The 25,754-nt window shown below is 45.0% G+C and overlaps 3 protein-coding genes across 3 annotated transcripts; 2 read left to right on the top strand and 1 right to left on the bottom strand.

Annotated features, from left to right (window-relative positions):
- Positions 1-1,227: 1,227 nt before the first annotated feature.
- LOC145363701 (uncharacterized) lies at positions 1,228-5,585 on the bottom strand. The gene is made up of 2 exons (XM_080218930.1): positions 5,443-5,585; positions 1,228-3,006 (listed from the first exon to the last, which is right to left on the bottom strand). The coding sequence occupies exon 2, from the start codon at positions 2,634-2,636 to the stop codon at positions 1,794-1,796; it is 843 nt and encodes a 280-aa protein (XP_080075056.1). The 5' UTR covers positions 2,637-3,006; positions 5,443-5,585; the 3' UTR covers positions 1,228-1,793.
- Positions 5,586-5,885: 300 nt separating this feature from the next.
- LOC145335586 (uncharacterized) lies at positions 5,886-17,356 on the top strand. The gene is made up of 5 exons (XM_080181393.1): positions 5,886-6,212; positions 8,205-9,355; positions 11,094-11,100; positions 12,014-12,028; positions 14,934-17,356. Exons 2-5 carry the CDS (start codon positions 8,557-8,559, stop codon positions 15,877-15,879), a joined length of 1,767 nt encoding a protein of 588 aa, XP_080037519.1. The 5' UTR covers positions 5,886-6,212; positions 8,205-8,556; the 3' UTR covers positions 15,880-17,356.
- Positions 17,357-20,457: 3,101 nt separating this feature from the next.
- On the top strand, positions 20,458-24,092 carry LOC145363674 (uncharacterized). Its single transcript, XM_080218889.1, has 2 exons — positions 20,458-20,629; positions 22,210-24,092. The coding sequence occupies exon 2, from the start codon at positions 22,244-22,246 to the stop codon at positions 23,279-23,281; it is 1,038 nt and encodes a 345-aa protein (XP_080075015.1). The 5' UTR covers positions 20,458-20,629; positions 22,210-22,243; the 3' UTR covers positions 23,282-24,092.
- The last annotated feature ends 1,662 nt before the right edge of the window (positions 24,093-25,754 follow it).

Below are 25,754 nucleotides of genomic sequence, written 5' to 3'. Positions count from 1 at the left end.
CCATTAATTGCCCCACTCCAATTCTCAACTTTTTTCATTCATATGATGTGGGCATCGCTGGCTAAGCTGGAATTTATTGTCTATTCCTGATTATCCTTAAGGTGTAGGTGAGCTGCCTTCTTCAACCGTCAGCAGTCCATGTGGTGCAGGTACACCCATAGTGCTGGTGGTGGGGGAGTTCTGGGTTGCAGTGACAGTGAAGGGACAGCGACATGTTTCCAAGTCAGGCTGGTCTGTGGCTTGGAGGGGAACTTCCAGGTGGTAATGTGCCCATGTTTCTGCTGCCCTTGTCCCTCTAGATGGTACAAGTCACAGGATGTGAAGGTGCTGTCTAAGCAGCCTCATTGAATTCCTGCAGTACATTTTATAGATGGTACACACTGCTGCCCCTGTGCGTCGGTGGTAGAAGGAGAGAATGTTTGTGAACAGGGTGCTGATCAAGTGAGCTGGTTGATGGCGAGCTTCTCAAGTGTTGCTGGAGTTGCATTCACCCAGGCAAGTGGAGAGTATTCTATCACATTCCTGTCTTGTAAATAGTGATGATGTGGGTATGCCGGCGTTGGACTGGTGTAAACACAGTAAAAAGTCTGACAACACCAGGTTTTAGTCCAACCTATTTATTTGATAATATTCTCACAAGCTTTCGAGGGGTTACGAAGAGGGTAACCCCTCGAAAGCTTGTGAGAATATTATCAAATAAATAGGTTGTAAATAGTGGGCAGGCTCTCAGGAGTCAAGAGGTGAGTTACTGGCTGCAAATTCCCAGCCTCTGACATCTCTTGTAGCCATTGTATTTATATGGCTGGTTCCTTTCAGTTTGGTCAATGTAATCCCCAACCTGTTGATAGTTAGGGAATTCAGAATAGCAATGTCATTGAATGTAAAGGGGCAATGGTTCGATTCTCTCATGATGGAGACACTCATTGTGTGGCACTCGTACAGTATGAATATTACTGACAGGACTGCAGAGCTCAGATCTGATCCATTGATAGAGTTGAATGATCGCACTATCGCTTGCTGTTAATGTTTGGTACTGTAGAAAGTTCAATTTTATTCCTTATAGTCTTTCTAGTGATTTGATACGAATGAGTGACTTGCTAGGCCATTTCAGAAGCCATTCAAAAGTGAACCACATTGCTGTGGCTCTGGAGCCACATATAGACCAGACCAGGACAGCAGATTTCTTTACCAAAAGGACATCAGTGAACCAGATGGGTATTTCTGACAACTGACAATGGTTTCACGGTCACTGTTAGACATTTAGTTCCAGATTCTTATTGATTGATCTACTATGGTGGGATTTAACCTGTGATGGCTGGGCATTAACCTCGGTCTCTGGATTGCCATTCCAGTGACAATATCACTCCAGTACTGCATTCCTTAAATACTCACCTTTAATTGTCTAGATCATATCTTTTAATGTAGTGACCCACTCGATCACAGCTAATTTAGACTCAAAGCTTTGCAGTTTCCTTCTGTGAGACACAGCCAGAGAAATTAAACAGAAGAACATTCAAACCACCACAGCTCACCTCCATGGAAACCTGGCACGATTTCAGGAGTTCCAAACAGTTTTGAACAAATATCTTTGACATTCCAAACACTATTTAACTCTGCAATGCAAATAAAATATGAAAGTAGATACTTGCAACAATTCTCAAAAACTGACAGGAAGTAAAGTTGTGAGACTGGTCAGTCCAGCAGAAAGAACCTTCCGACTCCTCCAACAATCAGAATGAACCTGGTTCAGTGGAGGACGTGATTAACAGCAGCAGGGGCAGCAAAATCCATCATCACTTGTGACCTTTCTGGTGTCTCCGCAGGCTGGATAACTGAGTGTATCCCTTCCCACACACTGAGCAGGGGAACGGCTTCTCCCCTGTGTGAACATGTTGGTGTGTCAGTAGGTTGGATGATTTAGTGAATCCCATCCCACACTCTGAGCAGGTGAATGGCCTCTCGTCCTTGTGAACTCGCTGGTGTATTAACAGGGTGAATGATTCACTGAATCCCTTCCCACACGTGCTGCAGATGAACGGCCTCTCCCCGGTGTGAACTCGCTGGTGTGACAGTAGGTGGGATAACCGAGCGAATCTCTTCTCACACTCAGAGCAGGTGAATGGTTTTTCCCCGGTGTGAACTCGTTGGTGTGTCTGCAGGCTGCACAACCGACTGAACCCTTTCCCACATGCACAGCAGGTGAATGGCTTCTCCCCAGTGTGAATTCGCTGGTGTGTCAGCAGGTTCCATGAAGTAGTGAATGTTTTTCCACACTCCTTGCAGGAGAAGGGCCTCTCCCTGGTATGAACTCGCTGGTGCCTCAGAAGGTGGGATAACTGAGAGAATCCTTTCGCGCACTGAGAGCAGGAGAACGGTTTCTCCCCAGTGTGAACTCGCTTGTGTGTGTGGAGGTGGGTTAAATGAGTGAATCCCTTTCCACAGTCAGAACAGGTGAATGGCCTCTCCCCGGTGTGAACTCGCTGATGTGTCTGCAGGTTGCATGAATGAGCAAATTCCTTCCCACAGTCTGAGCAGGTAAACGGCCTCTCTCCAGTGTGAACGCGTCGATGAATTTCCAGCTCAGATGGGAACTGCCATTTCTTCCCACAGTCCTCACATTGCCACGGTTTCTCCATGGTGCTGGTGTCTTTTTGATTCTCAAAGTTTAACGATTAGTTGAAGACTTGTCCACACACACGACACGTGCACGGTCTCCCTGTTCTAAATTGTGCAAAGCTTTTTCCAGGCTGTGCAACAAGTGAAAGATCTTTCCACAATCAGTGCACTGGAACACTCTCACTTGGATGTGTGTGTGTATCTCGGTGCTTTTCCAATCACACTGATGTTTCAATCCTTTTTAAGCCAACAGAAGAAACAGACAATTCTCCTTCTAGATTCCAAAAGCGATGATTATCAGCTCCTGATGAATTCAGTGATCTTGATGTCAGATCTTGACGTGACGTTTGATTTGAGATTTTTGACTGTAGATTCTCAACTTCTAATACCCTGTGAAAGGAGTTTACAAAATCAGTACTAGGCTGAAATTCAGAACAGACAATTCTCATTTTTTAATTCTTTTATGGATGTGGGCATCGCTGGTTGGGCCCTTCGAAAGCTGGTGGTGCAATGCCTTTTGAACATCAGGAACAGGAGTAAGTCAATAGTAAGAGTGGCACAAGGTCAGCATGGTGGCACTGTGGTTAGCATTGCTGCCTCACAGCACCAGGGACCCAGGTTCAATTCCAGTCTTGGGTCACTGCCTGCGTGGAGTCTGCATGTTCTCTGTGTGGGTTTCCTCCAGGTGCTTCGATTTCCTCCCAAATCCAAAGATTTGTGGGTTAAGCAGATTCGCCATGCTAAATTGCCCCTTTGTGTCCCAATAGATATAGATTAGGGGGATTAGTGGAGTAAAAATGTGGGGTTGTGGGATAGGATCTGGGAAAGATGCTGTATTCAAGAGTCAGTGCAGACTAGATGGGCCAAATGGTCTCCTTCTGCACTCTAGGGATTCTATGATTTCCAAAAGGCATTTGACAAGGTGGTGCATAAGAGGCTGGTACATTAAGTAAAGGCCCATGAAATTGGTGGAAGTGTATTAGTATGGATTAAAAACTGGCCGTCACATAGAAAACAGAGTTGGAATAAATGGGTCATTTTCAGAGTGGAAAGATGTAACTAGTGGAGTACGACAAGGATCAGTTCTTGGCTCGCAATTGTTCATGATTTAATTAATGACTGGGAGGGAGGAACAGAATGTAATGTTTCCAAATGATACATTGATAGGTGGAAGAACGTGTTGTAATGAGGATATAGATAGATTGAGTGATGAAAATCTGGCAAATTAAGTTTAATATGGGGAAATGTGAGCTCATAAAGTTAAAGTAATTTCACTGCAGCATTAATGTTACTTGTTTATTAGTCACAAGTAACATTAATGCCACAATAAAATTACTGTGAAATTCTCCTAGTCGTCACAGTCCGGCGCCTGTTCAGACCAATGCATCTAACCAGCACGTCTTTCAGACTGTGAGAGGAAACCTTAGCACCCGGCGGAAACCCACGCAGACACGGGGAGAATATGCAAACTCCAACCAGTCAGTGACCCAAGCTGGGAATCGAACACAGATCCCTGGCATTGTGAGCCAGCAGTGCTAACCACTGTACCACCACGCCGCCTATTTATTTCAGTAGGAGGAATCAAAAAGGAGATTATCCAAATGGAGAGGTGTTGCAGATGAGTGAAGTACGGAGGGATCTGGGTGTTCTGGTGCATGAAGCGCAAAAAGCTAGCAGGCAGGAACCACAATAGGTAAGAGGGAAAATGGAATTTTGATCTTTATTGCAAAGGGTTGGATTTAAAAGCAGGGAGGTTTTGTGGCAACTGCACAGGGTGTGGATGAGGTCTAAACTGGAACACAGTTTTGATTCCCTTTCTTAAACAAGAATATTGTAACATTGGCAGTAGTCCAAAGGAGATTCACCAGCCTAATTCCTGGGATGAGAGGACAAGAGAGAATAAATTGTCTAGGTCTGCATTCCTTGAAGTTTAGAAGACAACGGGGTGAGTTTATTGAAATATATAAGATCCTGAGGGGGGGCTTGATAGGGTAGATGGTGAAATATTTTCAAGAGCGGACTCACCTGATGAAGGTGCAGTGCTCTGAAAGTCTATGATTCCAAATAAACCTGTTGGACTTTACCCTGATGTTGTGAGACTTCTTACTGTGTTTTCTATACCTACATCATCCCTCCCCACAGTGAATACAGATGCAAAGTATTACTTTAAAACCTCACAAATATCTCCCAGCTCCACGGACAAATTACCACATTACTCCCTAGTGGACCCTATTCTTTCTCTGGTCATCTCCTGTCCTTCACATGATGAAAGAACACCTTTGGATTTCCTCCCAGATGTTGCACAGAGGAGGAAGTTTTGAACCTCATCGGCCAACTTCCGCATTCAGACAATGGAGAGACTCTGATTAGCTGGAGGACCAGAGTCCTTCCGGTCGTTTCTTGGTCAACACCTCAGTCTGATGGCCAAGCGGCGGCGGTGGAGGGGGGGGCAACGCAGCACATGCTACAAGATAAAGGGTCGGTCATTTAAAACTGAGGTGCATAGAAATTTATTTTTGCAGAGGATGGTGAATCTCTGGAATTCTCTGCCCCAAAGGGTGGTGGAGACTGGATGATTAGAAGTATTTAAAGTGAGGCGGATAAATATTTAATAGATGGAGGGATAGAGGGCTATGGGAAGGGGCACAGTAAAGGAGTTGAGGCCGGAATAGATTAGATATGATTGCACTGAATGGCGGGACAGGCTTGAAGGGCCTGGTGGCCACTCCTGCTTCTATTTCGCGTCATCAGTTGCTGCAAGTCAACAATTTCCCCCAGAATAAGAAAAGAAATGGAAAGGGGGAGAACAGAAAGTGTTTTACTCACAGATGTGGGAGACCGGAGGAAGTTTCAGTCTGTCTGAAGCGCAATCTTCATTCACACAAAGCCCGGGCTGTGATTGGCTGGAGGACCAGTGTCGTTCCGGTCCTCCAACGCTTCCCATTGGTCAGCAGCTCAGCGTGAAGGTCAGAGGGGTGGAGACTCCGTCTCGCGGACCCGGGAGCCCCGCCCCCACCCATTGTTCCCCTCCCCCTCCTCGAGCCAAGGTTTCCAGACAAGCGGCTGGCGTCTCCGGCCAGAGCGAGAAGCCGCTCGGTTGTCTCCCCCCTCCCCCCGGGCCGGGACAGCGCATGTCCAAGGGAGAGGGGCACCTGCGCATGTGCGGGGCTCTCCCCGCTCGGCTGTCAGACTGAGGTATTGACCAATAGAAAAGATTGGAGGACCGGAAGTACTCTGGTCCTCCAGCCAATCACATTTCCTCCATGATGTGACTGCTGAAGTTGTTCGATGAGCTTCAGGCCAAAACTTCCGCCTATGTGCAGCGTCTGTGAGGAAATCCAAAGGTGTTCTTTCATCATGTGAAGGACAGGAGATGACCAGGGAAAGAATAGGGTCCACTAGGGAGTAATGTGGTAATTTGTACGTGGAGCTGGGAGATATTTGTGGGGTTTTAAATGAATACTTTGCATCTGTATTCACTGTGGGGAGGGATGATGTAGGTATAGAAAACACAGTAAGAAGTCTCACAACATCAGGGTAAAGTCCAACAGGTTTATTTGGAATCATGGACTTTCAGAGCACTGCACCTTCATCAGGTGAGTCATATAGATATCAGGGAGCAGCTTTGTCATTCACTTCAACAACTTAACATTTGAGGGGGAGGAGGTTGTAACAGGCCTAAAATTGTATAAATCCCCAGGCCGAGATGGGGTGATCCCCAGCCTGCTGTGGGAGGCAAGGAAGGAGATTGCAGTGACTCTGGCAATAATTAGCTGGCTGCAGGAGAGGTAAACACAGTAAGAAGTCTCACAACACCGGGTTAAAGTCCAACAGGTTTATTTGTAGCAAAAGCCACTAGCTTTCAGGGTGCTGTCCCTTCATCAGGTGGAGTGAGAGTTCTATAAAAGCTAGTGGCTTTTGCTACCAAATAACCTGTTGGACTTTAACCTGGTGTTGTGAGACTTCTTACTGTGTTTACCCCAGTACAACACCGGCATTTTCACTGCAAAAGAAGTGCCACAGGACTGGAGGATAGCCAATGTGGTGTCATTAGTCAAGAAGGAACACAGGGAAAAAACAGCAAACGACAGACCAGTAGGTCTAACTTCAGCAGTAGGGAAACTATTGGAAAAAATTCTGAGGGACAGAGTTAATCTCCACTTGGGGAGATAAGAATTAATCAAGGATAGACAGCATGGTTTTGGCAACAGGAGATCAGGTCTTACAAATTTGATTGCATTTTTGAGGAGGTGACTCATTGTATACAGTTGACCTAGTCTACTTGGACTTCAGTAAGGCTTTTGACAAGGTTCCATATGGACGGCTGATGAAGAAGGTGAAAGCCCATTCGATAATTTGCCAAAGTGGATCCAAAAGTGACAGGAGTCAGAGGGGGATGGTCAAATGCAATTTTTGTGACTAGATGTCTGTGTCCAGCGGTGTTTTGCATGGATAGGAGTTGCATCTCTTCTTGTTTGTAGTGTAAGTTAATAATTTGGATGTGAATATCAGAGGTATACCAAGTAAGTTTGCAGGTGACACAAAGATTGGTGATTTCATAAATGCTGATGAGCAAAGCCTTAGATTACAGGACAATACTGACCGAGTGGCACTGCAGCCTCACAGCACCAAGGACCTGGGTTCAATTCCCAGCTTAGGTCACTGTCTGTGCGGAGCCTGCATATTCTCCCCATGTCTGCACAGGTTTCCTCCAGGTGCTCCGATTTCCTCCCACAGTCTGAAAGATGTGTTGTTAGGTACATTGGTCATGCTAAATTCTCCCTCTGTGTATCCAAACAAATGCTGGAGTGTGGCAACTTGGGGATTTTCGCAGTAACTTCATTGCAGAGCTGATGTAAGACTACTTGTGACACTAATACATAAACTTTAAAACTTTAGTTAGATGGGTAGAGCCGGGGCAAATGGAATTCAATCCTTAAAAAGTTTGAGGTAATGCATTTTGGGAGGAGTAACAAGGTAACGGAATGCACAATGAATAGTCAGATCCTGGAGGTACAGAGGTTCAGAGTGACCTTGGTGTGTATGTCCATAGATCTCTGAAGACAGCAGGACAGGTACATAAGGGGATTCAGAAAGCACATGGGATACTTGCCTTTATTAACTGAGGCATTGAATATAAGGGCAGGGAGGTTCTGATGTAGCTGTACATAAGAAATAGGAACAGGAATAGGCCGTCTAGCCCTTCGAGCCTTCCCCTGCCCTGTATAAACCACTGATTAGGCCATAGGTGAAGAACTGTGTACAGTTCTGGTTGCCATGCAGGAGAAATAACAGAAAGTAGCCATATTTCTGTTATTTCTCCTGCATGGAGATTTTCAGCTCTCTGAGTCCAGGACAGGAAGCAGTGAGCATGGATCTGTCAACTAGCTTCAATCAGCACCTTCAGGGGAATTGGGAGGGTGAATATTAGATACAGCAGAGTGAGAATGGAGGGAGAGTGTGTGGGATGGGGATTTACAGCTTTTGTGGAATGAGAGAGGAAAGAATGTTCCATAGAAACTAGAGTTGTCTGTTCTGAATTTCTATCTTGTACTGACACTGATGACTTTTGTAAATTGTTTTTACAGGATATTAGAAGAGGAATCACACAGATAAATCTTAAATATCACATCTCAGTCTGACAGAGTCACCCAATTCCTTGGAAACTAATTTTCCTCAGCCTCTGAATATGAAGGAGAAATGTTTGAGCGGTCTGTCGACTGCAAGATTTTAAGCAACAGTGCGACTGGAAAAACACTGGGATACAAACACACACCTGAGTGAGAGTGTTCCAGTGCACTGAGTGTGGAAAGAGCTTTAACCAGTTACACAGCCTGAAAATACATCACAGCATTCACAGCGAGGAGAGACTGTACCATGCTGTCTGTGTGAACAAGGCATCAAATGATAAAACTGCAATGAAACAAGGAGACCGACAATATGGAAAAACCATGGAAATGTGAGGACTGTGGGAAGAGATACAAAGCGCCCTCTCTACTGGAAGCTCATCGACGCAGCCACACTGGGGAGAAGCCGTTCACCTGCTGTGTTTGTGGGAAGGGATTCAGTGATTCATCCACTCTGCAGAGACACCAGCGAGTTCACACCGGTGAGAGTGCATTCACCTGCTGTCAGTGTGGGAAGGGATTTACTCAGATATCCAGCCTACAGACACACCAGCTAGTTCACACTGGGGAGAGGCCATTCACCTGCCCTGAGTGTGGGAAGGGATTCAGTAAGTCATCCAACCTACAGAAACACCAGCGAGTTCACACAGGAGAGAGGCCATTCAGCTGCTCTGAATGTGGGAAAAGATTCACTCAGTTATCTCATCTGCGGGCACACCAGCGGGTTCACACTGGGGAGAGACCATTCACTTGCACTCAGTGTGGGAAGGGATTCACTCAATTGTACAGTCTGCAGACACACCAGCGAGATCACACTGGGGAGAGACCATACAGCTGCTTTCAGTGTGGGAAGGGATTCATTCATTTATCAAACCTGCAGACACACCAGCGAGTTCACACTGGGGAGAGGCCATTCACCTGCCCTCAGTGTGGGAAGGGATTCACTCAGTTATCCAACCTGCGGAGACACCAGCGAGTTCACTCTGGAGAGAGGCCGTTCACCTGTCCCGTGTGTGGGAAGGGATTCACTCGGTTATCTACCCTGCAGTCACACCAGCGAGTTCACACCAGGGAGAGACTGCTCATTTGCTCTCAGTGTGGGAAGGGATTCTGTGATTCATCCACCCTGCTGACACACCAACAAGTTCACAAGTGAATAGGGGGATTAGATTCTGCTGTTATTGTTTCTGTTCTCAATTACATCCTGGACTGCATTTTGTTCATTCTCACAGTTGGTCAATGGGGAGGGTTTCTTTCTGCTGGACTGGCCGGTCTCTCAACTTTGCCTCCAGTGGGCTGATGCTCTTTGAGTCTTGTTGCAAATACCTGGTTTTAAATTTCACAAGAATCACAGAGTGACAGGGTGTTAGGAAGGTCAGAGATATTTAGTCAGCATTTCTGTTTGAAATTCCCCAAATGCCCATCCAATTTCCTTTGTAATTGTTTATTGTCTCCACTTCCCCCACCCTTTAGTGAGCGAGTTCCAGCTCATTACCATGCACTGCATCAAAATATTCTTCCTCACATCCCCCTGCATCTCTGACTCAAAACCTTAAATCTGTGTCCCCCTTGTCCTTGTCCCATCAGCGAATGGGAACATCTTTTCTTTGTCCACCTTATCTAAATCTGTCAGAATCTTGCCCACCTCTATCAAATCTCCTCTCAACCTCCTTTGCTCCAAGGGCAACAACCCCAGTCTGACATCGACAATAAAGAACAAAGTAACAGAATATGTTAATACCTGAAATCGAATGGGAATGTTTAATTACTGTTTTAAAAATATTGTGAACATATTGTCCTGGACAATAAAGGAATTTGAATAACTCACCTTGGGTGTGGTGAAATGAAAGGTCCTTTACAAATTCAGCCTAGCCATAAGATTTGCACTCGAGTGAGCATAAGATATTTCACTCCAGGTATGATTCAACTGACCCATGAGGAAGTTTTTAGCAAACAAAGTTAATTTAAGAACACAGTTAAAATATAAGAAGAAAAATTAGCATAATTTTTACCAATTGCAATAAAAAGCAACCATGATCTTGTATCAACCTGAACAGCTAAGTCCAAATCAAATAATCCCTACAAACTTACAGCTCGTTTTAGGCTTTGCACAGAAAGCAAGTATGCTCACGTGATGCTGGATTTTGCAGCTTTTTAACACCTGTTGTGAATTAGTCCTTTAAACGTTGATTTCAAACTTTGACTTCCCAGTTCTGGAAATTTCAGGACCTTGAGATAGAGAGAGAGACAGACTGCTTGCCACTATCTTCCAGCTGGCAACTCACAGGTAGCAGAATCTTCACTCCACGGAAAGAGATGAGAAACACTCCTCTCAGTCTGCAGTCCAAAGAGCATGTGACAAAAGAAAACTAAAACCTTTCTCCTGTTAAAGAAATGTCCTAACACAGCATTGACCTTTTAATCAGGCTCAACACAACAGTTTGAAAAGGGTCATAAAACTCCAGGTTACTGGATTAGCCCAGACTGAAAATAATCAAGCTGCCCATTATATTCAAAGAACAGAATCCTGACAGTACAGAAGGAGGCCATTTGGCCCATCAAGCCTGCACTGACAACAATCCCAGCCTATCTCAGTAACCCCATGTATTTACCCTGCTAATTCCCAGAAATGAGGGTCAATGTAACAGAACCAATCAACCCAAACCACAGAACTTTGGACTGTGGGAAGAAACCAGAACACCTAGAGGAAACCCATGCAGACACAGGGAGGATGTGCAAACTCCACACAGACAGTGACCCAAGCCAGGAATCAAACCTGAATCCCTGGTACTGTGAGGCAGCAGTGCTAACCACTGTGTCACCACACCGTCATATTGTTCTTTGCATTAGCTGAGTTGTAAATCAGTGAAAGCCAGCACAATACTTGGTCTCTGAAACACTCCTACATCCGTGAACTTTGTTTTAAAGAAATCCACATTTGAAAGCCCAGCCAGGATATGAAATATCAGCGCCTTAACAGGGAGATAAGACAGACAGACACTATATTTGATCTTTTCAACAGCACATCTGAGAGTTAAGAATGTGTGACATGATTTTGGGAAACTGGAGTGAGTGAGCACATCTGATTTGTTACATGTGAAAAATAGCAAGCCTAAATTCATGGTGAGATGGAGTGAAGAGCGGGTCCCAAACACACACAGCTACTTGAGACACAGCAGAAGATGAAATGGTTAATGTGGCCAGGGGATTGAGACAACATTGTGACAACATCAAGGCACTGACACACACTCCAGAGAGAAACTGAGTTCAAAACAATCAGGATCCAATTAAACACAGTGCACATGGACACAATGTGAGGAAAATTAAAGTAAAATGGATAAAATTATAGATTGGGACAATTAAGAGCTTGGAAGAAATAACACTGAGTAAAAACTGTCCACAAGTTGGATAGGGGGTAAAGAGAGAGCTGGAGAATCTTTTACATCCTTCCTGTAATGAGGTGACCAGAACTGAGCACAGTACTCCAAGTGGGGTCTGACCAGGGTCCTATAAAGCTGCAACATCATCTTTCGACTCTGAAACTCAATTCCTCGACTGATGAAGGCCTGTACACCATAAGCCTTCTTAACCATAACTTCAACCTGCGCAGCTGCTTTGAGCGTCCTATGAACTCGGACTCCTCTGATCTTCCACACTGCCAAGAGTCCTACCATTAATATTATGTTCTGCCATTCTATTTGACCTGCCAAAATTAACACTTTACACTTATTGCCATCCTATTTGACCTGCCAAAATGAACCACTTCATAGAGGGAATCACTTTCTGTTAAAGAGCCTGCCAAACCCTCTCACCCACTTTTCCTAAAGTGCATCAATCTCATCAGGAAAACTCCAGAACAATCAAATATTTTTACTGATAAAAGTTTATTAATGAAACAGAACATGGTTAAAACAAACAGAAAATGACAAAAGGATCAAAGACAACCAGAGTAAAAGGATGTTCACAATGTTCTGGACACAAATGGTTTCTCTTTAATTCATCTGTAGCCTGTTTCCTGCCCTCTTTGTGGAAAACGTCCGCCCAGTCCAAAGCATGACTCTCACCTTCCGCTTGCCATTAGAATTTACCATCTTGCTCTCATGCTCATATTTTTGTCCTCAGCCTTGTCCTTGTAAAAGGAGTTGACAAAGTGCATTAGTGTCAGTCCAGGATAGAAATTCAGAACACGCAATTCTAGTTTTTATGGAACATTCTTTCCTCTCACGTTTCCCAAAAGCTGTAAATCTCCATCCCACACTGTTTTGACAAAGGGTCACCTGGACTCGAAACATCAGCTCTTTTCTCTCCTTACAGACGCTGCCAGGCCTGCTGAGATTTTCCAGCATCTTCTCTTTTGGTTCCCATCCCACACACTCTCCCTTCATTCTCACTCTGCTGTATCTAATATTCACCCTCCCAATTCTCCTGAAGGTGCTGATTCAGTCTGATTGACAGATCCATGCTCACTGCTTCCTGTCCTGGAGACAGAGCTGAAAATCTCCATGCAGGCTGCCAGACAGATGTATGTCTAAATGACTGGACTAAAAATGTATGGAATGTACAGATTGGACTCACTTCCTTACCCTTCAGTTTTTCAAGTCCCCAATTTCCCCCAGAATGAGAAAAGAAATGGAAAGGGGGAAACATTGATTTCCTCCCAGATGTTTCACAGAGGAGGAAGTTTCACTCTGAAGCTCATCGGTCAACTTCCGCATTGTGACATCACAATGGAGCCCTGCCTGAGTCAACCAATCCGCGATGTTGTCTTTTTGCTCCAATGGGAGACTGAGCGTTAGGAACGTCCACACGAGAATCAGCCAATAGGAATCAGTCTGCTCTGGCATGACGTCCTGGGGTTCCAGTGCGCAGGCCCGGGCGCGCGGATCCGGGAGCCCCGCCCCCACCCATTGCTCCCCGCCCCCTGCCCCTCCTCGAGCCAAGGTTTCCAGACAAGCGGCTGGCGGCTCCGGCCAGAGCGAGGAGCCGCTCGGTGATCTCCCCCTCCCCCCGGCCCGCGACTGCGCATGTCCAAGGGAGAGGAGAAGCTGCGTATTTGCGGGGGCGGGCCCACCTGCGACCTTCTGAGCGATCGACCAATGGAAAGAGTCGGAGGTCCGGAAGGACTCTGGTCCTCCAGCCAATCAGACTGCGGGCTTTGTGTGACTGAAGATTGATCTTAAGACGTACTCGAACTTCCTCCTGTCTCCAACATCTGTGAGTAAAACACTTTCTTTTCTCCCTCTTTCCATTTCTTTTCTCATTCTTGGAAAAACTGGAGATTTGCTGAAGGGAAAGGAAGTGAATCCAGGGAGGATGCAGACCCTGGAAAGGTTGGCCCAGGTCTCTCCCTTTCTCTTAAAGACATTGACATCCTTTGCTCTCTCAGCTTGACACGTTGATTTGTCTGGCTAAAAGATCCCTTTCCTAATGTTCACAATTAAAGGGCTGGTTTCCCCAGGAGATGGCTGACATTTAAGGAGACAGTAAATTAATATCAGACAGAGATATGATAAAGTATATTTATAATTATATCTAGCTGTGTAACATAGTACTGTTGCTATGTTATATATTTCCAGTCACCTCTTCAAACAGAGAGTTGTTAGTCTTGGATTTATCCCACAGGGATCAGTGGAGGCTGAGGGCCATTGAATATATTCCAGGGTCAGTTGGACTGATTTTTGATTGATAAAGGAGAATGTTATAGGGAACGGTCAGAAAATGCAGATAAAGTTAAGGTGAGGAGGAATTTCCTCACTCAAGGATGTGGTGAAGTTTTGGAATTCTGCACCCCAGAGGACTGTGGAGTCTCAGCCATCACGAATTTTCAAGCTGGAGATTGATAAGTTTTGAGATATTGAAGACCTGGGGGATTGTATGGGAAATAATGCTGAGGTAGATCAGCCAATTCTTAATGAATGGTTGAGGCAGTTCGATAGGCTGAATGGCCAACTGCAGCTCCTATTTCTTATGATTTCTGTGCCACGGAAGGACGCAGTGAGCATAGATGTGTCAATCAGTATCTTCAGGAGAATTGGGAGGGTGAATATTAGATACAGCAGAGTAAGAATGGAGGGAAAGTGTGTGGGATGGAGATTTACAGCTTTTGCACAATGAGAGGAAAGAACATTCTGTAGGAACTAGAGTTGCCTATTCTGAATTTTTATCCTGTACTGACAATGATGACTTATGTAAATTTCTTTTACAGGATATTGAAAAAGGAATCACAGGCTGGAATGTCAAATGTCACATCTAGATCTGACAGAGTCATATTCCTTGGGACATGATTATCATTGGCCTTTAAATCTAGAAGTATTGTCTGGTCTTTTGATTTGAAAAGTTTCAAACGTCAGTGGAAAAGCGCCAACACATTGCACATTCAAGTGAGAGTGTTCCAGTGCACTGACTGAAAAGCTTTAACCAGTTGCACAGTCTGAATAAATATCACACCATTCACTGTGGGAAGGCTGTACTCGTGTTCTGTGTGTGTGGATGAGGCTTCCACTGATTGCCCACCCAAGAGAGAGGCAAGGACACCTGCAGCATGGAGAAACCATGGAAATGTGCGGACTGTGGGAAGAAATATAAAGTTCCATCTCGGCTGGAAATTCATCGACGGAGTCACACTGGGGAGAGGCCGTTCATCTGCTCTCAGTGTGGGGAGGGATTCACTTGGTTATCCACCCTGCAAAGACACCAGCGAGTTCACACTGGAGAGAAGCCATTCACCTGCTCTCAGTGTGGGAAGGGATTCACTCAATCATCCGGTCTGCGGGCACACCAGCGAGTTCACACTGGGGAAAAGCCATTCACCTGCACCCTGTGTGGGAAGGGTTTCATTCAGTCATCCCACCTACTGAATCACAAAGCTACTCACACTGATGAGAGACCCTTTAAATGCTCTGACTGTGGGAGCTGCTTCAAAACCTCTGGTGAACTGGTGTTCCACCAGCGCATACACACTGAGGAGAGACCGTTCAGCTGCTCTCATTGCACCAAGAGGTTTAGAAGGTCATCCCATCTGCGGACACACCAGCGAGTTCACACCGGTGAGAGACCATTTACCTGCACCATATGTGGGAAGGGATTCACACAGTTATCCAGCGTATGGGCACACCAGCAAGTTCACACTGGGGAGAGGCCATTTACCTGCTCTGTGTGTGGGAAGGGATTCACTCTGTCATCGAACCTGCTGAGGCACAAAATCATTCACACCCAGGAGAGACCCTTTAAATGCCCTGACTGTGGGAGCGGATTCAAACGTGCTTCGGATCTGAGGGACCACGAGCGAATTCACTCTGGGGAGAGACCATTCGGCTGCTCTGTGTGTGGGAAGGGATTCACTCAGTTATCCCACCTATTGAATCATAAAGTCACTCATAGCAATGAGAGACCCTTTGAATGTTCTGACTGTGAGAGTAGCTTCAAAAGCTCTCAGGATCTGATGTCCCACCAGCGCATTCACACTGAGGAGAGACCTTTCAGTTGCTGTCACTGCACAAAGAGGTTTAAATGGTCATCCGCACTGCAGAGACACCAGAGAGTTCACACTGGGGAGAGGTCCTTCACCTGCTCTGTGTGTGGAAAGCGATTCACTCAGTTATCCAGCCTGCTGAAACACGAGCAAGTTCACAAGTGATGACAGGGTTTGGATTCTGCTGTTACTGCTGCTGTTAATTACAGTAAGAAGTCTCACAACACCAGGTTAAAGTCCAACCAGTTTATCTGATAGTAATCCCACAAGCTTTTGGAAACGGTGTCCCTTCGTCAGGTATGTGGGAGGTTCTGATCAGAGAAGGGCATATAAAGACACACACAGTCCACAGGTTTCTTTCTGCTGGACTGGCCACTCTCTCAACTTTGCTTCCAGTGGGCTGATGCTCTTTGAGTCTGGGAGAGCACATTTCCACTGAAATGATCCACAAAAGCTGGTGAAAGACAATTACTTTATCCTGGATAGAAAATAGTGCTTTTCACGACTGCAGGTAAATCTAAAATAAATACAGAAAGAACTGGAAAAACACAGCAAGTCTGGCAGCATCTGTGGAGAGAGAAATAAAGTTAATGTTTCACGTCCAATTTAACTCTACTTCAGAACTAGAGAGGGAGAAATGTGCTGGGTTTGATGCTGGTGAGGAAGAGGAGAGGGTCAGATAGAACAAAAAGGGAAGTCAGGGATTGGTTAGAAGGTGGGTGAGATTAAATGTCAAAAATATCCTGAAACAAAAGGTAAAGGGAGAGGTAATGGTTGCAGTAAAGAAACAAAGCAATTTTGTCACTAGATTAATTGGATCTTCAATGACTTGCTCCACTTTCTCATTATCAGGAATAGAATTGTTTCATATTATCCCTTTATCTGATTCTGTACAATCCCTTATTTACACAGTTTCAAATGTTGAGGCTAATCAGAGCTTGAAGGTCTCTCTCGCCAGTACATTTATCCTCACTGCACATTCTTCACATATACAGCAATCAAACTTTTACATTTTACTGCAAATAAAAATCAGTCTTTCAGTATGCCTCACATCCTTTATTAAGTACCTGGATGAGTACTTGGCAAGTCATAACATTCAAGGCTATGGGCCAAGTTCTGGCAAGTGGGACTAGGTGGGCAGGTCAGGACATGTCATGCATTGGTGCAGACTCAATGGGCCGAAGGGCCTCTTTGCACTGTAGTAATCTGTGATTCTGTGAACTAACTCATTATTGATCTTTCAACTATAATTCAATTGAGGCTCACCACTTATTCAGTCATCTATTACTGACTGGTAGCTAATTATCACAGTAATCTTTAATTAATACATTTGGTTATACTGGGGAAATTCCTAGTAGGTTATAGATATTTCAAGTAACCAGGGATTTAAATTACGAACAAAATTCTAAAAAGTGAAATGACCTAAGATTAGGTTTACAACAGGGGGACAGTCTATCAGACACGGATAAACACATTAAGATATTTAACTAAGTATGAGATTTGGTCAAGTACTTCTGACTTAAACATACACTTTGGATCTTTAAAAATGTATTTTAGCTGTATGTTAGAGAAATCTGTACACTTTAGCCAAAGCAGGTTGCCTCAAAGCCTAATGGGACAAGAGGCATATTGAAATAAACCACAATCTTTAGGACAATGAAACTACAGAATGTGTAAGTTCTTATCAATAACAGTTACTAGCAGTAAGGTCTTCTTGGCCCCTTCTTCAATAGAGTAATTCATATTGTGCAGGCCTTATCAGAGTCCCTTATGATTTGAGTTATTCATATTATCCAGATAAGGTTGGCCTTTTCAGACACAAGAACATACTTCTGTCTGGTTTGGCCATTGACATGCGCCAGAGTTGATGGGAACCTTAACATGGACCTTTGTGGCCAAAGTCAGCAGTTGCTGAGCAACAGAGGGGGCAGCACAGTGGTTAGCACTGCTGCCACACAGGCCCAGGGATCTGGGTTCAATTCTGGCCTCAGGTCATTGTCTGTGTGGGGTTTGCACATTCTCCTCGTGTCTGCATGGGTTTCCGCCAGGTGCTTCGGTTTCCCCCCAGTTCAAAGACATGCAGGTTAGGTGGGTTGGCCAAGCTAAATTGCCCCTTACTGTCGAGGGGACCAGCTAGGGTAAATGCATGGGGTTACGGGAATAGGGCCTGGGTGGGATTGTGGTCAGTTCAGACTTGATGGGCCGAATGGCCTCCTTCTGCACTGTAGGGATTCTATGATTCTAACAAAGGGAGGAAGGATCTGGATTTTACAGATCAGTGAAACCCCATGAGGTCAAAGGGTAAATGCAATTGGCTGAAGTCTCTAACAGGTATTAATTGTGATTGATTTGTATTGAAACTGACTGGTTCATAATTAATAAAAGGCAGGAAATGTAAACTTAGGAAAGGTATAATTGACCTGTCTGCTGTATGTAACCGCAGAGTGGTGTTGGAATGCTCAGTGTCTCCTCTTGTAGTAAGCCATTGGACTGCCCAATGCTCGTTCTCCCATCAATCGTTGGTTAATATAGATACGTTTTTAACTGGAACACTGGCCTTTGTGAGTCTCTGTATTGGCTGAAGTTTTTGACAATACCTCGCCTCCAGAGAATCCTGCAATAGTTAATACAAGAAACACTAGTTCAAAAATACACTTTGTGAAAGACAATAGTTTCTTTCTTAACTAATCTTGATCAGGTTGAACAAAGAGCCTCATTCTTGAGCCAGACTTTGATAGAATATAACATCCTCTAGCTTATCAAAATGATTGAAGAATTCCATAGCTTGGACAAGTTCTGCTTGCTCAGCAATGTCTAGCTTTATTGCATAACAATCTCCTCATATGTTAGGGTTTAACATGGCTTCCTTGACCTTGTTATATTTAACTATTAATACAGATGAAAGTGATCATTTTCATTTGTGAGTTTCCCACATCACAACAGTGACCACACTTCAAAAGAACTTGGCTGTGAAACACTTTCCAGGATCTTGTGGTCATGAAAGGGACTGTCAGAATGTAATTTCCTTTCTCAAAGTAGACCCCAAACTTGGATGTATCCCACTCAGTCCGCTCACGGAGATTATCAATAAAGACTGAATCTTAATTTTGAGTAACAACCATGCCTTTCGCTCCACTTCCAAATCTCCTGTGAAAATCTAAACACGATATATTGTTAAATTGATTGTTTTAAAATAGAATATGGGTTATTGTGATTTGGAATTCACTGTCTGAAAATGGTGCATGAAGAAAATTAAACTGGATCTTTCAAAACGGAACTGGACAGATTTGAAATGAAATATGGGATTAATGGAAGAGCTTCTTCAAAGGAATGTCATGGGTACAATGGGTGGAATGGCCTCCTTCTCTGCTCTGAGACTCATTTGCATTTGAGGAAAGTGGCAAATACCTGGAACCCACTTCCTATGAGGGGGAGAGCAGAGATGATGGAATGTTTCCAAAAGAAAATTGCTTGAGCAATTGAGAGAAATAAACCAACAGGGATAGAACAGGGAAATGGTTTGATTCACAGGGAGCCAGCGTAAACTTCCTGGACCAAAAAGCCCCATTCCCAATCCTAATTCCTGACTTAAAGAGTGTGTCACTTGAAGGGCATCCATAAAGCAAATGAAGACAGCAACAAAGGCTGATGGTGAACAGAGCTAACTCTGTATCAAGCTGAGGACTGTGGGAGCAGCAGGGTGAAGGGGTTCTGCAGTGAAGAATGGACACAGGAGCTGATTGAATGATACATGTGACAATAATAAATTAAATCAAGTTCACAAGACGTCGCCATACTCTTTTGGCAGAAATTTGAGGAAGCTGAAGGATATCAATGTCTTTGAAAGAGAAAGAAAAAGATACCTGGGCCCAGTCCTGCCCCTAATTCCAATGTTCATTTGTAATCTTGACATGGAGATGTCGGCATTGGACTGGGATAAACACAGTAAGAAGTCTCATGACACCAGGTTAAAGTCCAACAGGTTTATTTAGTAGCAAAATCCACTAGCTTTTGGAGCGCTGCCCATTCATCAGGTGAGTGGGAGTTCTGTTCACAAACAGGGCTCATAAAGACACAAACTCAATTTACAGAATAATGATTGGAATGCGAATCTTTATAAGTAATGAAGTCTTAAAAGTACAGACAATGTGAATGGAGACAGCATTAAGGACAGGTTAAAGAGATGTGTATTGTCTCCAGACAGGCCAGTTAGTGAGATTTTGCAAGTTCAGGCAAGTCGTTATTGGGGGGTTACAGAAAGTGTGACATGAACCCAAGATCCCAGTTGAGGCTGTCCTCATGTGCGGAACTTGGCTATCAGTCTCTGCTCAGCGACTCTGTGCTGTTGTGTGTCGTGAAGGCTGCCTTGGAGAATGCTTATCCGAAGATCAGAGGCTGGATGCCCGTGACCGGTCAATGCCCTTGTTGGAGACAAGAACAAATTTGAGTATGTCTGAAGCTCAATCTACATTGTCATAAAGTCCCGCGCTCTGATTGGCTGGAGGTCTAGGCGACTTCCGGTCCTCCAGAGCTGTCGATTGGCCGGAGCCGCCAAGCTTCGGCTCGACCACTTGGAGGGGCCAGGGACTTGGGCCCAGCGATGTCACTGCATAGGAGAGTAATCCTGATTGGCTGAATCAGGCTGGCTCCCATTATTGACGTCACGATGGCTCGAGGGGTCATTTCCGTCCCTGGGTCCGGATTGACCAATGGAAAGAGTTGGCATACCGGAAGTAGAATTACCATGCAACCAATCACAACGCGGCGTTTGTGCCTATGGCTGCACTAAGCTTTCTCCATTGTCTGAATGCGGAGCTGGTGAAGCTGCTCATTCCTGCCCAGCAAAGCTGCTGCTCTCTCTCTGAATCACCATTCAGATTCACACAGATAAAACTTCTACTTATCTTCAACATCTGTGAGTAAAACACTTTCCTTTGTCCCCTTTACATTTCTTTTCTCATTCTGGAGGAAATTGAGGACTTGCAGCAACTGAAGGGAAAGAAAGTGAATCCAGGGAGGCTACTCAGGTCTGTCTCTGTTAAAGACATCCTTTGCTCCCTCAGCTTGACATTTGTTTAAAAGTGAACTACTGCGGATGCTGGAATCTGAAACAAAAACAAAATGCTGGAAAATCTCAGCAGATTTGACATAGTGCAGTCCATCAAGCAGTCTCCTATCCATTGACTCTGTCTACATTTCCCACTGCTTGGCAAAGTAGCCAGCATAATTAAGGACCCCATGCACCTCGGGCATTCTGTCTTCCACCTTCTTCCATCAAGAAAAAGATACAAAAGTCTGAGGACGTGTACCAACTGACTCAAGAACAGCTTCTTCCCTGCTGCCATCAGACTTTTGAATAGACCTACAGCGCATGAAGTTGATCTTTCTCTGCACCCTAACTATGATTATAACACTACATTCTGCACCCTCTGTTTTCCTATGTTCTATGAATGGTATGTTTTCTTTCTATAGCACAAGAAACAATACTTTTCACTGTGTCCCAATACACATAACAGTAATAAATCAAATCAAAATCTGTCATCCTGACTGGAAATATTGGCTCTATTCATAGAATCCCTACAGTACAGAAGGAGGCCCTTCAGCCCATTAAGTCTGTATTGACCACAATCTGACCAAAGCCTTATCCCCGTAACCCTACAGGTTTACCCTGCTAGTCCCCCTGATACTAGTGTCAATTTAGCATAGCCAATCAACCTAACCCGCAAGTCTTTGGACTGTGGCAGGAAATCAGAGCACCCAGAGAAAACTCACACAGACACAGGGAGAATGTGCAAACTGCACACACACAGTGACCCAAGGCTGGAATTGAACCTGGGACCTGGAGCTGTGAGGCAGCAGTGCCAACCACTGTGCCACCCTAAAACTCAAATCAATTCTGGCAGTTATGGGATTTGAACCCAGGCCCCTGCTGTGACTGCAGTCTTAATCCAGCATCTTAGACCACTCCGCCATGGTACCATTTCTCTCCCCACAAATGCTAAAAGTAAAAAAAGTTTTATTTATTAGTCACAAATAGGCTTACCTTCACACTGTAATGAAGTAACTGAAAATTCTCCAGTCGCCACACTCCGGTGCCTGTTTGGTACACTGAGGGAGAATTTAGCATAGCCAATGCACCTAACTTGCAGATCTTTGGACTGTGGGAGGAAACCGGAGCACCCAGGGAAACCTATGCAGACATGGGGAGAACATGCAAATTCCACACAGTGATCCAAGTCAGGAATTGAACCTGGGTCCCAAGTGCTGCGAGGCAACAGTGCTAACCACTGTGCCACCTTGTCTCCCCAGATGCTGTCAGACTTGCTGAGATTTTTCAGTACTTTTTGTTTTTGTGACACATTTATTTGTCTGCCTAAAAATATGGTCTCTTTCCTCTCTGATGAATCTAATCTAGATTCAAAACATTGACTCTATTCTCCCTCCACAGATGCTGTCAGACTTACTGAGATTTTCTGTTTTTGTTTCAAATTCCAGCATCCAGGTTCATTTGATTCATGTGAACCTAAGCATGGACGCAAAAAGCACCATTCACACCAAGGAGAAACCCTGGAAATGTGGAGACTGTGGGAAAGGATTCAGACGCCCGTGTGAGCTGGAAATTCATCGACGAAGACACACCGGGGAGAGGCCATTTACTTGCTCTGTGTGTGGGAAGGGATTCACTCAGTTAATTTGCCTTCAGAGACACCAAAGACTCCACACTGAGGAGAGGGCATTCACCTGCCCCATGTGTGGGAAAGGATTCAGTCTCTCATCCCACCTGCTGAAACATCAGCAAGTGCACACTGACAAGAGAGAGTTTAAATGCTCCGACTGTGAGAAGAGCTTTAAAAACCCACATGGACTGAGGGAGCACCAGCGCATTCACAATAGGGACACACCATTTAGCTGCTCACAGTGTGGGAAGAGGTTCAGGACATCACCCCACCTTCAGATACACCAACGAGTTCACAGTGGTGAGAGACCTTTTAAATGTCCAGAGTGTGGGAAGTGCTTCAAAGGTTCTGGAGATCTCCAATACCATCAACGTGTTCACACTGATGAGAGACCGTTCAAATGCTCTCACTGTGGAACTGGGTTCAGACGGTTATTTGAACTCACTGTACATCAGCGCACTCACACTGGGGAGAGGCCGTTCATCTGTCCCCAGTGTGGGAAGGGATTTACTCAGTCTTCCAACCTGCTGACACACCAGCAGATTCACACTGAGGAGAGACCATTCACCTGCTCTGAATGTGGGAAGGGATTTGCGCGACCATCCCACCTGCTGACACACAAGCGCGTTCACACTGGGGAGAGGCCATTCACCTGCTCCAAGTGTGGGAAGGGATTTATTCGATCATCCAATCTGCTGATACACCAGCGAGTTCACACCAATGAGAGACCCTTCTCCTGCTCTGAGTGTGGGAAGGGATTTATTCATTCATCCACCCTGCAGGCACACCAGCAAATTCACACCGGGGAGAAACCCTTCACATGCTCCACATGTGGCAAGTGTTTTAATCGATCATACAACCTGCTGGTACACCAGCGAGTTCATCGATGACTGCACTGCTCTGATTCTGCAGCTGTTCATCAGATTCAGGACTGAACCTTGTTCATGCTGACACTGGGGAGGTGTTGATGATACTGCTGCTAAGGACAGTAACGGGGCTGGAGTAGACAGAATTTGCATTTACGTCGCACCTTTCACAACCTCAGGTCATCTCTGTGCGCAATGAGCCTCCACAAAGAGCAATATGATAATGAGCAGTGATGATCTGTTTTTAGGGAGATTGGGTGAGGGGTAATATTGCTCTCACAGAGATGAACTCCCTGCTCTTGTTCAACATAGTGACTGTAAGATCTTAGAGAGCAGATGGGGTCTTCGCTTTAACATCCTCATATCTCCTGATGTGACTCAGAGTCACTGCTCCTGTAAAACCCTTTGGGATGTTTCTCATTGTCTATAAGGAGTTTTATAAATGTGAGATCAAGGTGACATTGCAGATATCTATGTGCTGGGTGAAGCTGAACCTGATGCTGCCCACAGCTGAGAACTGAACACACTGGAGCCACCAACAACTTTTGAAAAGCTGAAGTTTTTATTGTCTCAGATACAGAATATAAAGAACGGCAAAGAATGACAAAAAGATTAATAAGGAGAGAGAAATTAGAGTATGAGAGAAGTTTAGCTAGAAATATAGAAACAGTAAGAGTTTCTACAAATCTTCACTGTGGAGGAAACAAATAACATCCTCAGAAATAACTGTGAATAAGGGAGTGAAAGGGAGAGAGGAGCTTAATACAATTACAAGAAACTTATAACATGCTCCATATACAGGGAACTGAAATTATTATAACTCAAAGCTGACAATTCTCTTAGAATCATAGAACCCTTTAGTGCAGAAAGAGGCCCTTCGGCCCATTGAGTCTGCACCGAACACAATCCCACCCAGGCCCTATCCCCATATCCCTACATATTATACCCATTAATCCAGCTAACCTACACATCCCCACACACTAAGGGATAATTTCTTTGCATGTCCAAGCAACCTAACCTGCACATCTTTGGACTGTGGGAGGAAACCGGAGCACCCAGAGGAAACCCGCACAGACACGAGGAGAATGTGCAAACTCCACACAGACAGTGACCCAAGCTAGGAATCAAACCCAGGACCCTAGAACTGTGAAGCAGCAGTGCTAACCACTGTGCTACCGTGCCGCTTGTCTTGATGCACATCATAAGAACATAAGAACATAAGAAATAGGAGCAGAAGTAGGCCATCTGGCCCTTCGAGCCTGCCCCGCCATTCAATAAGATCATGGCTGATCTGTCGTGGCTCAGTTCCACTTTCCCGCCCTCTCCCCATAACCCTTAATCCCTTCTCTTATCAAAAACCCATCAACCCGCTTCTTAAAAATATTTAGCGAGGCAGCCTCCACCACTTCAACGGGCAGAGAATTCCAGAGATTCACCACCCTTTGAGTGAAGAAGTTCCTCCTCAACTCCGTTCTGAACCGCCCCCCCTTTATCTTGAGGCTGTGCCCCCTAGTCCTACTGTCTTTTTTGAGCGGGAAGAGTCTTTCCACCTCTATCCTATCCATCCCATTCATCATCTTATACGTCTCAATGAGATCTCCCCTCATTCTTCTAAACTCTAACGAGTACAAGCCTAGTTTATTCAGCCTCTCCTCATAGCTCAACCCCCTCAACTCCGGTATCAGCCTAGTAAACCTCCTCTGCACTCCCTCCAAGGCCAAAATATCCTTGCGCAGGTGCGGCGCCCAAAACTGCACACAGTACTCCAGCTGCGGCCTCACCAATGCCCTATACAGCTGCAGCAAGACCTCCCTACTTTTATATTCAATCCCCCTCGCTATGAAGGCCAGCATCCCATTCGCCTTCCTGACCACCTGCTGCACCTGCAGGCTGGGTTTTTGCGACTCATGCACAAGGACCCCGAGGTCCCTCTGCACCGTCGCCTGCTGCAGTTTTTCGCCACGTAAGTAATAGTCCTTCCTACCATTCTTCCTACCAAAGTGGACCACCTCACACTTGCCAACATTAAATTCCATTTGCCATTTCCTGGCCCATTCGCCCAGCCTATCTAGATCCTTCTGCAGACTCTCCACACCCTCCGCACAATTTGCCTTTCCCCCAATCTTGGTGTCATCAGCAAATTTCGACACCCTACACTCGGTTCCCTCCTCCAGATCATCTATATAAATGGGTGTTACTGTATTCTTGGGTGTTACTGTAAGTGGCTGCTGAAATAGTCATTGCAATGGTTTTAATTTTCCAAAATACTCTGGATTCTGGAAAGATTCAGTCAGATTGGAAAATAGAGAATTTGACTGCTCTATTCAAGAAAGGGGGGAGACAGAAAGCAGGAAACTTGGGCCAGTTAGGTTAACATCGGTCATTGGAAAAATTCTCAAATCAGTTATGAAGGAGATTAAGGCAGGGCACCTCCTTATTAATGGATTCCGGTATTTCTCAATGGTTGACATCAAACACATTCTGAAGGAGAAAGAGT

This window comes from Carcharhinus amblyrhynchos, unplaced genomic scaffold (assembly GCF_965287045.1).
Source record: "Carcharhinus amblyrhynchos unplaced genomic scaffold, sCarAmb.v2.hapA scaffold_39, whole genome shotgun sequence".
NCBI classification, from domain to species: domain Eukaryota; kingdom Metazoa; phylum Chordata; class Chondrichthyes; order Carcharhiniformes; family Carcharhinidae; genus Carcharhinus; species Carcharhinus amblyrhynchos.
Note: the sequence above shows the minus strand (reverse complement) of the source record. Positions and strands in the feature narration are given on the sequence as shown.

What these genes read in the sequence shown, in the direction of transcription:
- LOC145363701 (XM_080218930.1), bottom strand. Translation starts at nt 2,636, where the DNA reads ATGGAGAAACCGTGGCAATGTGAGGACTGTGGGAAGAAATGGCAGTTC.
- LOC145335586 (XM_080181393.1), top strand. Translation starts at nt 8,557, where the DNA reads ATGGAAAAACCATGGAAATGTGAGGACTGTGGGAAGAGATACAAAGCG.
- LOC145363674 (XM_080218889.1), top strand. Translation starts at nt 22,244, where the DNA reads ATGGACGCAAAAAGCACCATTCACACCAAGGAGAAACCCTGGAAATGT.